At 44.4% G+C, this 15,538-nt stretch overlaps 1 protein-coding gene across 4 annotated transcripts in view; it reads left to right on the forward strand.

Annotated features, from left to right (window-relative positions):
- MRPL23 (mitochondrial ribosomal protein L23) overlaps nucleotides 1–15,538 on the forward strand; it is a 254,387-nt gene that overhangs the window by 8,250 nt on the left and 230,599 nt on the right. For 2 of the 4 annotated variants that reach the window (XM_065065168.1, XM_065065170.1), the window contains exon 5: nucleotides 2,808–3,156. The exons of the other annotated variants lie outside the window; for them this stretch is intronic. In XM_065065168.1, the coding sequence (XP_064921240.1) occupies nucleotides 2,808–2,972 (165 nt within the window). In that variant the 3' untranslated portion in view covers nucleotides 2,973–3,156. Of the gene's footprint in view, nucleotides 1–2,807; nucleotides 3,157–15,538 lie in introns of those variants that run through there. 4 annotated transcript variants of the gene reach the window in all.

Here is a 15,538-nt window from a genome sequence, read left to right on the forward strand (position 1 = left end):
TGAGGATGCATTTGTCGTATGGTTTTCAAATGGTGCTGTATAGAAGGGAAAATTTTGACCAAGGAAAGGTTTAAGAAAAAGCAGCACTGTGTCAAGGATTGACAATCCCTCTGTTCCTTTGGTAGACACTTTTTTGAAAGTGTGGCATATGAGCGTGAACCTCAGTAGTCTCTGGCATCATGTGGAAGATGCACTGAATGTAAATATGCCTGGACAGGCTCACAGTCCTTTATGCAAGTTGATGCCTTTTGATATTTTTGAAATTTTGAAATACCCAAGGTACAGGCTTCTTTTGAAAACTAGCTACTGAGCATGCACAACAGCTATTTTTCATACAGCTTTCATCACTTCAGAATCTTACAGTGCGGTATTACTGCATAGTATTGTTGCTTAAGATTTATCAACCTTCAGTTCTCAGGGTGTAATGTCTTGGCTGTTTCGAATCGTGTCTGGCTGCCAGCCAAAATCAGAATTTCTTCAGAAAACAAGAGCTGGAAAGAGCCAACTTGTCTGTGCTGATTTTGATTTATTAAAAGACTCAAGATACAAATTGACAATTTCAGCTCAATATTTGGCTTTCACCAGCCTTGAAAAGGGAACTGTGAGCACTTTGATAAACAGCTGAAAGGTTTGTCTGGTTTGGCTACAGCCTCTGTGTGTATATGTTTTTTTTTTCTTCTTTTTAAAATAATAACTGTTTTGCAATGCTTAGTGAATTACCATGGATGTTGTTAGTATGCTTTAGGGACAGCTTTCCTTCATTCTCCAATAAGGGAAGTGCATTGGTGCTGGAAGCATACCAGAATGGAAGTGCTGCATAACAAGAGCAGTCCCTTACTACACTGTTACCAATATAAATAGTTCTCAAATTTTCAGTGTAGGTGGTATGCCTACCATGTTAGCCTGAATTGTTTTCTGACTAGTTTAACTAAAATGGCTTCCTCTCCAGGGCAGACGAGTCTTTAGAATCAGCCCCATCTGTTCTATAGATAACAAGAATGACTTGCCCACAATGCAGTTAAAACACAATATTTTTTTGTAATATAAACCAATTTTTTTCTTTTCCAAGTGCTTCAGTGTGCTAAAATCTTGGGCAGTGCTTGGACTCAAGGGTACTTACTGCTGACCCTACTACAGGAAGAGTTTCAGTAGCCTACAGCTTTGGGATTGCCTAAGAACACTGCTAACTCCAGTTTCTGTGCCTTGAAATGGCGCTATGCTTTAATTGTGATAGGACAGCTATAATAAGCATACCTGTTGGTCATTTAAAAGTACAAAAGAATTGAAATCCCAGAGTGTACACTGTGGAATGGAAAACCTTGATTTGTTCCAGTTGATCTTATCCAGGCTAGAAATGAGGAAAGAGCAATGTACACAGCGGCTCCCTTGTTGTTTTTGTAGTATGGTCAGGCTCTTAGGAAACCCCCAAGAAGTATGCACTACAAAAACAACCGGAGCATTGCTGGGTATGAGTTGATATTTCCTAGATTCTAGTCTGGATAAGCTCAACTGGGATAAGTCATGTTTTTTTCCACAGTGTATGCTTGAGATTTAAATTCTTTCACACCTGTAAATCACCAGGTTGAGTGTATATGACTGGATGAAACATAGCACATATTGAGCTGGGTCAGGGGTATGGTGACTTTTTATTTCAAGATTTAATTATGTCACATTTCTGATCCCAAAATGTAGTATAGGTAGCTGTGTTGTGGAAGGCTCCTTTCTTGTCCTTTGTAGAACCATTTAATAATAGGGTGTCTTGTTTGATTATGTTTATTGCACAAGTGTAAAGAATGGCTAATCTGAAAAAAATAATGTTTTAATCTGAAACAATTAAATACTTTTGTTGAGATTTCTCTATGTGGTATTCTGCCAAAGAAGTTAATGTATGGTAAGGTTTGTAAGTATTTTGGAGAGTAATTTTAGCGTTATGAACTATCAGTTATGAGTTGTATTATGCAGAATGGAAGGGCTGATGTTGAGTTTAATGAAGTTGTGCTTAGTGCAAACGCCACTAAAAAGTAAGTAGATAATGTTAATGGGATAGAACATTTCCACAGAATAATGGTTTCCTGCTGTTAGATAAAAACCAGAGACCAAGCAAATGTTTATTTTCCAAGTGGGAGACATAGATCTGATGATGATGTTTCACTAAAATGACTTGTCTGTTAGGCAGAATGACTGATGCAGATGTAATCACTTTAATCTCATCAGTGATGTATTAGGCAGATTGTTCCCACTGTAATTGTTTTACACTACAGTCTTTATCCCTGTAGATAAGAGACCTCTGATATCTGTTATTGTGTATTCCCACGTTACACACCACAGTAACAGCTACTAGGACTGTTCTCTCTTATCCTTAGCTGAGATCTAAACAACTATAACAGCTACTCATATCCTGAGCACTAACATAGGAAATGCTTGTCCCACCGTGTATTTCCCCAATGGTGTTACTTTAACAAAATCACTTATTTTTCTCATTGTGCTTTTACTGTATGACTCATACACCACCTCTGAGCTGGTTCAGAGTCTTTGCAGAGGTGTCCATCTCCTGACCATTCATCTGTAAAAAAAAGATGTCAGTGTCTTAATTAGTACACAAAGGAGCAGAGACTGAAAATTAGGGTTGCTTTGGGGGCTGGAATATATGTGTACATTGGGGAGAGGGGTGGAAAGAGATCTTGGGAGGTAAGAGGTACCATTATGCACTAGCTGAAACTTCAGGGTGGTCTTTCACTGTAAGTATATGCATCATAGCTACTGCAGAAAGGCTGGAATGTCTCTCTGACCGTTTGTTTTCTCTTTAGGGCCAAGGACAAACCTTTCAGTTTCCCAACCTATTTCCAGAGAAAGAACAAGACACAGAAACTCAGGCTTTTGATGACTTCAAGGATAAATATATGGAGAGAGAGAAGCAGAGGCAGAAGGGTGACCTCAGACGAGGTGGAGTCCCTGATTGGTTTGGACTTTGATGCAACAAGCCAGCTGCCTTTCTTTACACTCAGAGGGATTTTGATCAGCAGAACTTGCGCTCTTCCCTTCTTGCAATGACCGAATGTTTATTCTTGAGCAGCCCTTGCTAGTGTGTTTTTTTTTGTGGCTGTTTGTGCACAACTACAACAAAATGGCCCTAAAGAAATAAAAAGGTAAAATAAATCTGACTGGTCTTTCCTGTGAACTTGGGACTGTTTCTAAAATGTGGAATTGCTTGTTGTTGTTCCTGACTATGAGAGTGTCTTTGTGCCTGCCTTTGTCCTGTTTCTACAGGTTGAGTAGGAGGCATTTCATTTCCCAGGATAAGTGTAGTTTGCATTGAACAGAATGTGTAAAAGTCAAGATGGCTCAGTCAGAGGCAGACATGAAGATGTAGATAACTAGACTATTGGTGCAGGACACAGGGTTCTGTTATTGTCAGTTATGGCGTCCTGCTATCCTGTGCATTGCCTTCCTTGCAAAGTGCCCCAGCGTTTCCTGGAGATGTGCGTGTGATCTGATTGCGCTCCTTTGTTAACGGCTGTGTGACATGGAGACAGGGTTTATTGGATAGTCTCGTGACTGGACACGTGTGCATTTGACCCCCAGAAGCAAAAAGGAATGGACAGAGGTGGTGCACGGTCTCTGCCTGCTGTTATGCAGTGCAGGTAGTTGCTGTCTGTGGCCAGCTTGCCCTAGGAATGTTTACTGGCACGGCTGTGCTAGTGTTCCTGTCCGCAGCTACCTTGCAGCGCTGGCAAGAGTCCTGTGTGGACACAGTTGTATTGGCATAGAAATGCTTCTGCCAGTGTAGGCTGTTTTGTGCTCAGGACTAATAAAAAGGCTCTTTTTACTTTTTCTGGTGCAAGTTTCTCTGCTTCCAAGTTGCTGATGCCAGGGCAGTGGCAGAACTTTTCTAGGCCTTGAGGGCTGCCACGTTCAGGTTTTTCATTTCTTGGCTCTGCAGCTCTTTCTCCTTGCACTGATGAGGATATTTCCTCTTTGCTTTTATCAAGTAATGTGTTCCGCTAACGCGTCAGAAACAGCAGGGGAAAAGGAGGACTAGGAAGGACTTCACCACAGATGCAGGCTGTTGGCTACACCACCAGCACACACAGAGTTAAATGTATGGCTAATGTTACCCCAGCTTTTGAATTCTGCCACTTAGAGCAATTGGCAGGGCAGTGAATGAGCCCATATCTTGCATGCTTCTGCATGGGTGCTCTCCTTTATTGTTCTCTATCTGAACTTCTTGTTTGGACAGCTAGCAAGATGTTTACAAGGAAACAGCTGTTCCCCAGAGAGGCAATCCAAGTAGGATTTTACGCACCCCCTTCTGTTCATTAGTCGCCTCTTTCCCCCTGCTACTTCCCTTCTGCATGACAGTTCTTCTTCTGTGGTTTCTTGCTTACAACCCCGGTGACTTTCCCATCCCACTCTGTCCGTTTTCCAAGGGGGATTGTGCATGATGATCTAAGTTAGCCGGTGCTTAAACAGAGAGATGTTCTCAAAGAGGAGGGAGATAAGGGAGAATTCGTTACTTCTTTCTTGCCAGCAGAGTTACACTAGTAGATGTGGAAAAATACTAAGATCACTGAAAAAAATTCTGATGTTTGACATATCTGCATCTGCAAAACCAATACTTCCAGAGTTTTGAAGTGGCATGTGAAACTCCAGGTGGAATCAGAAGCTGGCCTGCAGTTTTAAAGTAGGATGATTGAATTTGTCTATATGCAAAGCTCTTGTCCTTGGCTCTACACAGCCTCCCCACTGCCCTCTCCTTTTTTAAATTTATATATCTTTTTAAAGGGACTGTTTCTCAAACTCCCAGCTCAGCGTGGAGCTGATCCATACTGGGGCTGGGGCTTTGTTCCTACTGTGTATTGTTAGGGCATTTGCTATTTTTTCTTCACTTTCCTTTGTGGTCACCTCCAATATAGGTAACTCCATCTTCTTCACCCTGGTGAAGATAAAATGAAAAGAATTCATCTAGTGCTGCCATATATCTTCCTAACTGGTTGGTCAGCCCTGAGAAAGCAAACAGCCAGGTATGTGATAGTTTTGCATAAATGAGGCAATATTCCATGTGTCAGGTGTAACAGCATCAGCCTCTCTACCTTCCCTGTTATGGTCCTCAGAAGAGATTGGAGTCACCAGATTCTGTACTGGCATTGAGGACCCAAGCTGAGAGGAGTTAATTTGCAGTCCCAAATATGCTCTAAGATGACTGAGTATCAAAAGCCCCTGGTTAGGTCTACCATGCTTTGCTACTCCCTGATTTCTCAGGGTGATAATTTCTAGCTCATGTTCAAGACACGTTTCTGCCTGGAGTGTCACAAAAGGGAAGATGCAGAGGGACAAGTATACCTGTATCTATATGAAGTTGCAACCAAATTCTGGCAGATACTCAAGCTGCTTAAGAGAGCAATGTTACAAGCTACCTCTAAAATAGTTTTCCTGTGAAATTAAGGTAAGATTAAAAAAAAGAAAATTCAAACCCCCTGACCCACTGTTGTTTTGCTTTAATGCTCCTGCTTTAAGTATTTTTTGCTTTAATGCCATGGAAGTGGGATTAGGAAGATCTCAAGTCTTTCCCAGTCCCTTGTTGGCCAGTGTTTCTGTGGAAGTGCCAGTGCTTAATGTGATGGGGTTTTTCACAAATCCCATCCCCCACACTGTACAGGTAGGCTAGAAGATAACAGCGATGATACTTGAATATGAAGGCAGAGATTATATCACATACCGGAGAGAAGTATATCAAATGAGTGGTAAAACTAGGACAAGGACTCAAAATTATGTAGTTTTGTTTGGTAAATTGTGCTCATTCCAGCACAACCTGATGTTAATTTTGGGTCATGCAAGGGATCAGGAGATCCTGTGAGGTCATATAGAGGTGTCGAGCTGTCCTTGGCTGTGTCAGCAGCCATACCTGTGGGCCAAGGATTTGTATATACATGTGAAGTTAACGTCTCCAAGGACCAAAGTAATGACTTGGTTGAAGAGGTTGATGTTCACTGTGGTGCAGGAGAAGCCACGTCCCGCACTTGGCGTGCACAGCTCTGCAGCTGCTGGTTCTCTGACGTGCAAGGGAGACGTTGAATGCAGACGTTGAATGCCGTTTCTTTCCCCTCTGAACGTGTGCAACCCCCCCAAAGAGCGTAATGTGCTGGAAAGGTCAATGGATGCGCAATTGACTGCGTCGGTGACTCTGGTGGAGAAAGGCGTCCAGCTATGATGAGCATTGTCCCCGCAGTACCAGTGCACTTCAGAGAGAACACAATTGCTTTTTTGTTTGCTTGTATTTATTATTTTTTTAAATCCGAATGAATTGCAGAGGCAGTGAAATTACTCTGTAAGTGGCTCTCCTAATTGAAATGAGCATTGAAATGAGTTTTCTGTTGTAGGAGATGCTTGGTTGGGTGCTAGGGACAGGTTCCCTGTTGGTTGAAGTGGATCACAAGAATGTGGAGTTGTCTGCAGGTATCAAAATTACTGTGTCTTGTAACCACTTGCCATGTGGGCCTTGCTGTGTGACCTCAGAGGGCAGAAGTAAGTAGATACAACCTTGTAGTAGTGGAATCTAGATAAAGGGGAATTTATCTAATCCATTTAGTGAATATTCCTTCTCTGTGCAAAGATAAGCCAAGTCACAGGGAGGATAGATGGCTTTTTTTCATGGCTGAATGTGCCTGAGTATAGGTAATCCAGAGTTTCTTATACCTGCTCCCATACTGGGACCCCCAAATTATGCCTCTGGTGACAGAAGGAGGTATTCAACGGTCCGATCCACTGTTCACCCACTGTGGTTAGCACTTCCGAATGAACAGTAGGAAAATTTTGCTTACTCTATCCAAGGCCATGTTGCTGTGGAAAATGTCTTCATGGGTGGGAAATTCCCGCTCTGCCCACGTTATCCCAATTACATCAAAGTTGCATGTTTTTTCTTTTTGGAAAATTATTTTATGTATTTGAATTGTCAGGTTGTAGAACAGACTAATGCTTCTTCAGCTCTGATATGTTTGTGGAGTGGCTTGCACAGAGCGGTAAGGGTTGGATAGAGGATGTCTGCTTAGTGTGTGAAACAGGGCAAGGTACACAAAGCAAGGACTATTTTTGCTAGGAGAACTGAAAGTGGTAGAACTGTTATCTTGACAATGCTGCTTTCTCCTGAAGTAGAGTTCAAGGACTGCTCAGAGTCAAATTTTAAACAGTAGTCTGAGAATGGTTTTCCAGGGTGGCTTATATGCCAAGGCTCATAGGTACCATGTCTAAAAAGGAACATTGTGATAATCTCATTTGACCTCCCGAATAACACAGACCATAAAATTTCATGCTGTAGTTTCTGTGCATAGGCCAGAATCTTGCGGTTGAATGTTACCTGGAATGGATTTCAAGGCTTGAACTTGACAAGTGTTGCAGGACGAAGTAAATTTCCTTGAATATGCTGGGCCTAAACAGCCTCCAAGTCAGCAACACCTTGTCATCTGTCCTGTGAATTGCTTAAAGTGGGGAAAACTGAGCATGGCTGTTCAGGAATCGTGTTTGTAGAGAAGTAATTTTTATAAATATTACTTTATTTAAATGCAAAAGGTTTTAGACTAGCTAAGAGGACATCCTGCCTGAGCTATTTCTTTTAGAGTGATTTGTGGCTGTTCAGACAGAGTTTAGGTCTTTCTGTATAGTAAGCCTTATAAAAATGTGTGCTGCTTTTGTGGACACCCCTAGCTTGCAGAATTCAGGAGATATCGCAGAGTCACCTATTCTGTGGCCTGAGAACACAGTAACTGGGGCCTGGTGCAAAACTAATTGCTTTTAATTGCAAATGAGGACTAATTATCAGTCTCTTAGCCTTTCCTGCCTTCAGCTGTTAGTAAATGCTGCAAATGAAAAGTGAATAAAATTTTGGAGAATTTGCGTAGTGCAGAATTAGGCACTGCGTTGTCTTCTGTGGTGACTGGGACTTCAGAGAGCATCTTGAGGCCACATATGGTGTTCTAGGTAGTTAGGTCTTGCTTGGGATCTGGCCCTTAATGCTATCTACATTTCATTTTCTGAAGTTCTTGGTTTACGAGTCAGACCAATGTCAGTCATTCAAGGCTTGGAAACCTTCCTTTCCTAAAAAAAAAAAGGCTTTGGAAAGTCCCTCTGTTGAATCACTGTGGTTTAGAAGTATTTTGACTGTTGTCTGTCTGCATGTACCTGGAAAAGAAATATTACTCAAGGGGCAGAGGATAGTTTGGAGCAAGTGAAGTGAGCTGAGCAGAAAAGGAATGGCTGTGAGGTGCAGAAGTGATATCCTGGTAAGTGGAGGGAGATGCCAGGGAGTTTTTCTGGATTGTGTGGCACATTTCCCATGAGCCTGTGCTGAAAATAGAGCTGGTGAAGTCCTCTTAGGTCATATAGTCCCTTCTCCTCAAATGAAGAGACCCTGCTGCAGATCGAGCTGTGCCAGTGCTTGCACACATGGCCAACCCAGTGTGTGGCGTATCACAACAGCTGTCAAAGACTGGTCATCATACCCAGAGTCTCTAAACATCCTGTTTATTCTTGCAAGGAGGAACATTTGATTGAAAGATAAATACCAAAAAACAACCCAAAAAACAACCCAGCCCCAAAACTGGTGCTAGGAACAACATTTGCCCTTGGGCTAACAAACCTGAAAACAAAAGAAAATAAACATAGGATGGAGGCAAACAGATTTCCACACAAGGCCAGATTCTAAAAGGGATTTAGGAGCTTAGCTTGTTTTGGCATGCTTGAAAGAGAAAAAGCCGTCTGGGTGCCAGGATTCTTAGGGCTCCCTATGTGCGTGCGTGTGTCAGGGAAGAGCATGGGGAAAGATGGGGTGTCTGTGGTGGTGTGAGGGAGGAATGGAGGATGCTGGAGCTGCCAGAAAGCTTTGTGCAGGGTCACCCTTGGGGCATAGCTTGCACATTTTTTATTTTTTTTTTTTTTAATTAAACATGCTGAAAAAAAAAAATCCAAGTTGGCAGCGAGGGTTTTTTTTCTTCCCTCTGTGTTTGTTGTTCATTTGTCACTGCACGGGAGGTCTGTTTACTTTGCTCAAGAGAATGAGGGACCCAAGAGACGCTGCTCTGCATGCAAAGCTTTTATGGAAGGGACTAGGGGAAGAGAAGGGGAGGAACTTCCAAACCTTTTGAAACAGAGCTGAAAGAGTTTTGTGGGCTGTTTCTTTTGCTTCTTTGCCCGATGCATGTTGCGCCTGATGTTGCTACTGCTTATGCAGACATAGCTGGGCTGTAGACTTAAAAGATGGGTCCTGCTGTTAGGGGTGATCAGGGAAATCTCTACAGGGTGAGTGTGAGGAGGCCTGAGAAGCCCTAAGGCTTGATGTTGTAGCTCTGAGTAGCTGTCTAACACCGCAGTCCTCCCCACGCTGCTGTGGGATCTCTCCTGGTAGGCTGCTTTCAAACTGGAGGTGGTGCTGCTCTCTCCCACCACCCTGTTAACACTTCTGAATGAACTGGCACTGAAATTAGGGGTGAATTCATCCATGCCATTGAAATACTCTCATGGATGAGCCAACGAAGCCCTTCATTCCAGGGATTTAGTATTTTAAAGATGACTTTTCCAGAGCTGTGTGGCAGCCTGCTGCTGCTGATCTTTGTTGCTTTAGATGACTCAGTCAACTTTTGAATGCTTCAGTTTCCCCAGCTGGGCTTAATAGTGATTGTGACCCAACTGGAGATGCAGCTGAAGGACGGTTAGCAGAGATCTGCATTACTTTTGCTTTCTGGCATCTCATAGAATCATAGAATGTCCTGAGTTGGAAGGGACCCACAAGAATCATGGAGACCCACTCCTGTCCCTGCATATGACAACCCCCCAGTTCACACCATGTGTCTGAGGGTGTTGTCCAGTCTCTTCTTGAACACTGTCAGGCTTGGGACCGTGACACCTCCCTGGGGAGCCTGTTCCAGTGCTCCACTACCCTCTGGGTGAAGAACCTTTACCCAATGTCCAACCTAAACCTCCCCTGGCACATCTTCCTGCCATTCCCTCAGGTCCTGTCATTGGTCGCTAGAGAGAAGAGATTAACACCTGCCCCTCCTCTTCCCCTTGTGAGGAAGCTGTAGGCTGAAATGAGATCTCTTAGTCTCCTCTAGGCTGAACAAACCAAGTGACTTCAGCTGCTTCTCATACAGCTTCCTCTCCACAACCTTCACCACCTTTGTAGCCCTTCTCAGTGGATGGGGCAGCCTTATCCAGCCAGATCTTCCTAATGTCTTATGATGCTGAAGCAACTAGAAAAGGACAGTGGGGAGAAAACCAAGGATGCTTTGTAATGGGGCTGAATGTCTTTAGATTAGCAGGTGGGCATATCCTGGGGGATACTTCTTTCATGTGCTTTCTTCTGCATTCTGGGCAGTGAAGCATGTGGCACGTAGTGGGCATCTTACTGCAGTGAGGGAGGTCAAGGGATGGCTAATGGGTAAATCAGCTAGAGATGTGTGGTGTTCTTGGGGTTTTCTTACCCTTTTTGACTTGTGAGATAGAGCAGGAACTGATGGGTCTGCCTATAGCCTCAGTCTTGTGTTTGAAGCAGCTATTTTCTAACCCAAGTCAGTTCTTCTGTGCTGCCCTAATGCACCACAGAACAGAGAAATTTCAGTTGGCAGAGGGAGTTGACTCCTTTTATCTCCATGTTTCCTGTTTTAACCAACAGAGAGGCTGCTCAGCAATCCTGGGATGTCTTTCTGTATTAAGCATCCCTTAAAAACCGGGACACGCCGTGTAGTTTTGGCCACTTTGTCTCCAAGAGGAGGGGGAGTTCTGGAGCCGGCTGTGATTGTACTTAAGGAAAAAAAAAAAAAAAAAAAGAAAAACAACCAACAACCAAAACCAAACACAAAACCAAACCAACCAAAAAAACCTCTTGTGAAAAGAAATTGAAATGCCAGTAAATATTCGTTCTAGAAAAGGGAGGAGTGAGACGCAACATGATTAGAGGTGGCCTGTCCAGAAACACCCCTTTTCATGATATGTGTGAGTGGAGACTAGTAGTGAAACAAAAAAGAGGGCAAGATAGAAACTGACACAAATATTTTCACTCGACACTGGGTTACTTGAGTGTTGTGCAATTCTTTGCCACAAAATATCAGGGCCAAGAACTTTGCTGGATGCAGACATACTCTGGCTGTTTCTGTAGATAACCAAGATATCAAAGAATTAATGGTAATATTGAAAGAACAAGAGTTTTGGGAAGTCGTCAGTGCCACATGCGTCAAGGCACCAGCTGACTCCAGCAGATGGAGGCGTGGATAGGAAGAGACTTATTTCCTTGGGATGTGAAATAGCCTGTGAGCTGTCTCTTGCAGGGTTTCTTTTTCTGGCCTCTGGATCAGCCTCGGTGGTGTTGCAGAACACCAGCCGAGATGAAGCTTGGCAGAGATGGCAGGTTGGGCAGCTGTCTCAGCTACACTACATCTAGATGTGTCTTAGACCCTGTGGGAAGGCAGAGCACCTTCCACATTCTTCAGCTGTCAATTGTGAATGTCTTGATTATCCTCCCAAAAGAAAGGTCATTTCTGTGGCCTGGGAATCAGGAGGGTGACCTTAACTTCAAAACCGTATTCAGCTGAGCTTGGATCATTTCATTAACCTCTGTCTCTGCCTTCATTTTGTGTCATAGAAATTATCTAGGGGTGATCACTCTCCTCTGCCCCCATTTGTCTTTCTGGCCAACATCGAGGAATCCTTAGTGAAAAGTGCCTCCTCCATTCCCTCTATGGTTGAGTATGACACACTATACAAAATACCAATATACTAAGGTTGAAGGCTGTTTTCATAATTTGCTGGTTTTTAATCACTCTTTTAACTATCTGGAAAAAGTAGTATGGGAGTTTTGAACAACTTAGCTGCAGAACCATGCCATTCAGTAACAACTCCTCAGTTAAAAAGCTGTTTATTGTATTTTCTTTTCACTGCTTTTAATAGCTATGAACAACCTCTGTGTGGAGCTTGTCTTGAAACTTGTGGCCAGTTGGGTGAGGGGCATTCGTATCAATTTCAGGCCTGTGGAGAGGAGAGCATAACAGGTCCTACTTCCTGCCTGCCAAGGAATGCTGGAAACAGAGGTCATTATTGCACAAGTAATTAAAGGTTCATCAGCCCTACCTCTCTGATTGCTTAAGGCCATAGTAGTAAGGGACAAATACTCCTGCTTGCCCACTGTTACTTGTTTTCTGCTTGCTCTGTTTTTCTTGGCTTGAGAAGAGGAATTATGAAGACTCTTGAGTAGAATCTGGGAGTGCTGCGGTCTAATGCATTTGGCTGTGGCCCTATGTGTGTTGTAGAACACTAGTACTGAGAAGTGGAGTGTCTTCAGGGCCTCGTTTCTTCCTGCTTCTCCCTCAAATCAAGACACCAGAGAGGTGGTTCTCAACAAGCAGGTCCAAGTTGCCTAGGCCCTTGCACAGAGTGGGTGAAGAAGCCGGGCTCTTGTGGATGTCTGTAGAGCTGTGCCTCTGAATAGCTGAAGTGCCTTCTGCCCTCACATTAGCAAATACAGGGATTTTACTACAGCTGAGCTGGACTCCAAAAATGTGAGATTGGCTTATAATGAGAGAGTTTCTTATGGATTTTCTTAAAGTGATTCTTTTATCTTCCTGTGGTTTGAACTCTGAAGTTCAGATTTTTCTATGTTCTCTCCATTATAGTATGCAAGAAATTACTTTCTTTGTCTTTTAAATAGACACTGAGACTCACATATGGGCAGCAGCCTCTTAAAAAAAAAAAAGAAAAAGTACCAAATATTGTGAGTCTTTGACAGAATCACAAGAGCAGGACAGACTGAGCCATCCACCCTTTAACCATCTGTCCCTTGAGATTTGGAGAGTCTTTTATTTCTGGGGAGCACAGCCCACAAACAAGGGAAGTCATGTTTCTGTCCTCCATTTTTTCCTTCTGTGGATGAATGATGATCATCACCACCACCAAAGAAGTGAGCTCACATTTCCCTGACTTTCCTTGTGTTTTGAGAGCAGCAGAGGAAACAGCTGAGAAGGAAGAGAGAGCTGGCTTTCAGCCCCGTTGGTCCAGTGACACTGTGGATGAGCCTCGCAGTTTGGCTGGTACAGGGTGGGCATCTCCCTCCCTCCTGGGACTGTAAAAGGGGACTGAGCTTGGGCTGGGCTTGCTGCTTGCGCCCCAAGAGCCTCCTTGTTACTGAAAATGTTTTGCCCTGGAGAGCCTGGCTGCAGGGTCTTGGCTGTAGCTCAGGAACAGCTTGAAGGGCACATGTTGGGTAGGCAGATGGAGTGGGTGATGGAGATGATCTGCTGAAGAAGGGGAAGTGTGGAGTGAGAAGGGGAACGATAAAAGGGCAGCCCCGTGGGCGACCCCGTGGGAGTGGAGGAGGGCAATAACTCATCTCAAAAGGAGTGAGGGGCCAGCAGTGAAATTGCCTGGAATAAGCAGCTGAGGCAGAAAAGGGCTGGTGGAATGATTAAGTCTGGCAGACCTGAGGTTATTCTCTGCATGTGTCTGCGGGGGAGTCAAATAACTTCTTGGTCAGTCTGCAGAGGCTGCCTAATCAATGGCCCCCGTGCTGGTGCAGCCCGGGATGCTCCAAGGTAACACTAACCCTGCCGCAGGGCGGAGAGCCGTCTCCAGAGGTCCCAGGGCATCTTGACACTTGAACACAGCCCCCAGCGCGGCAGCCTTACAACAGACACTGCGTAATGGCCTGTTTTGAATTTGTATTTCATTTTCCTCCCATATGGGATCAGTTTTTCCCTTTTCTTTATTTTTTTTTTAATAGTGTTTTTCCTAGTCATAATAATCAGCATTTCCCTGCCTTCCCTCCCTTCATTTTTCACAGCTGGCTTTCATTGGTTTCAGTCCTGCAGATGCTCCTTCGGACTGAGAAGAAGGGGCAAAGGTTCCCTTCCTTTTCAGTGCGAGGCAGACAGCCTTGCCAGAGGGGTGGGGGAGGCCAGCGTGCTCCCAGACTAGCCTAGTTTTTGCTGTGGCCCCAGCTGGCCTCTTGTGCATCTGGTGAGGTTTGCCAAATTGCGAGATAATTTCTCTGCCGAAGGCCTGGAGAAGATCACAAGCTGTTGATGGTGTCCATGCCACTTCTCTTGCGTCATTCAAAAACAACCGTTCTTGCGAGTAAGAGGGGCAGGATCCCCAAACGCCTTGTGCTCGCAGGCTGTGGGTACAAAGGGCCAGAGTACATCTGTGGTCTGCAAAGAACGTGCCGAGACTGACTCAGATTTCTGTGTCTATGTGCCATCAGGCTTACGGCAACTGCAGCCCCACGTGTCGGATTGTGCAAGGTATGTGGTCCTCTGCACAAGGCATGACCAACCTGTGCAGCCCTGTGTAGCGCACCACCAAAAGGAACTGGCAAATGCAAGTATGAAGAGCACCGAGTGCCTGAACTGGCACAAGAAAAAATAGTTATCGGATGGACAGGCAGACTTTCCTGATTTTTAGGGCATGAGTCAAACGCAAATCTCATGGCAGAAAGAAGAAACTTCCCTCAGAAGCATCCTAATCCACAATTGCCCGATGCGGGGTTTCTAGCAGCTTCCTTTGAAGCAGCTTGTGCTGGTCACTGTCAGAGTCGGATGGTTGAGTCGACAGTCGCTCTGCTGATGTGTTATGGCTATTCCTGCATTCCAGGCACCATCCAAGAGAATGAGACATAGCATTGCACAAGACCAAAAGAAAGTAAATGTTTACAGGCACAACGCACATTTCAGCTTGTTACATGTTCCTGAGCAGTGAAAGAAATGAAACAATAATTAAAACAGGTCCCAAGTCTCAGTGGTTATCTTGGCTTGCAGCACAGTCCTCTTGGAGCACTGCCTCTGCCTCTCTCTGATTCCAGCCTGAGCAGTACCGCTGGGCCGTTGCATCCAGGTCAAGGTTCTTCCAGTTACTCCAAGTACGTCGTCTTTCTGAGAACTGCAGAAGCCTTTTGATGAGGTGGCTTTATGGCTTGCAATGGATTTGGGTGCTCGTTGTTTTCCCCATGCACAGCAGCAGTCATGCAGGGATCTCTCCCAAGCTGACTAGGAGATGTTTGCCATGGGTATCCAAAGTGTTAGTGTGGGTGAAATTATAGATGGGTTTATTCTCATGGGAGAAAAGTGGAGAAAGTAGAAGACATGAAGAGAAGTAGATATTTAAATTGTTTCTTCCCTGAATTATCCCTTTGTAAGGGTCTAGCTTGTCTCTGTGTCCATTCAGGGAAGCAATTAGGGTGCAACGAAGCAGATGCAGTGAAGGGCTGTGTCGGCACACCTGACAGCTGTGCCTGGAAGCAAGCGTCAGCAGCCTACGTCTGCTCCTCTGCTCTGAGCAGAAGGTTGGTCACAACACAGCATGAAGCCTGGGATGTCTTGCTGTGGTGAGCCAGGTGGGTGGAGCAGAGAAGAGGGCTTCTGCTCTGGCTGCTCTGCCCCCTTTTTTTCCAAGGATAAAAGTGGAGAGTGGTGATGGGGGCAGTTTTTTTGCATGAAAGCATGAAGCAATTGAGGCTTTCTCCTTAGGACAAGGAAATCAGGAGAGAGCAGAGAGGTGACTGAAACAC

Source organism: Columba livia, chromosome 5 (assembly GCF_036013475.1).
Source record: "Columba livia isolate bColLiv1 breed racing homer chromosome 5, bColLiv1.pat.W.v2, whole genome shotgun sequence".
NCBI classification, from domain to species: domain Eukaryota; kingdom Metazoa; phylum Chordata; class Aves; order Columbiformes; family Columbidae; genus Columba; species Columba livia.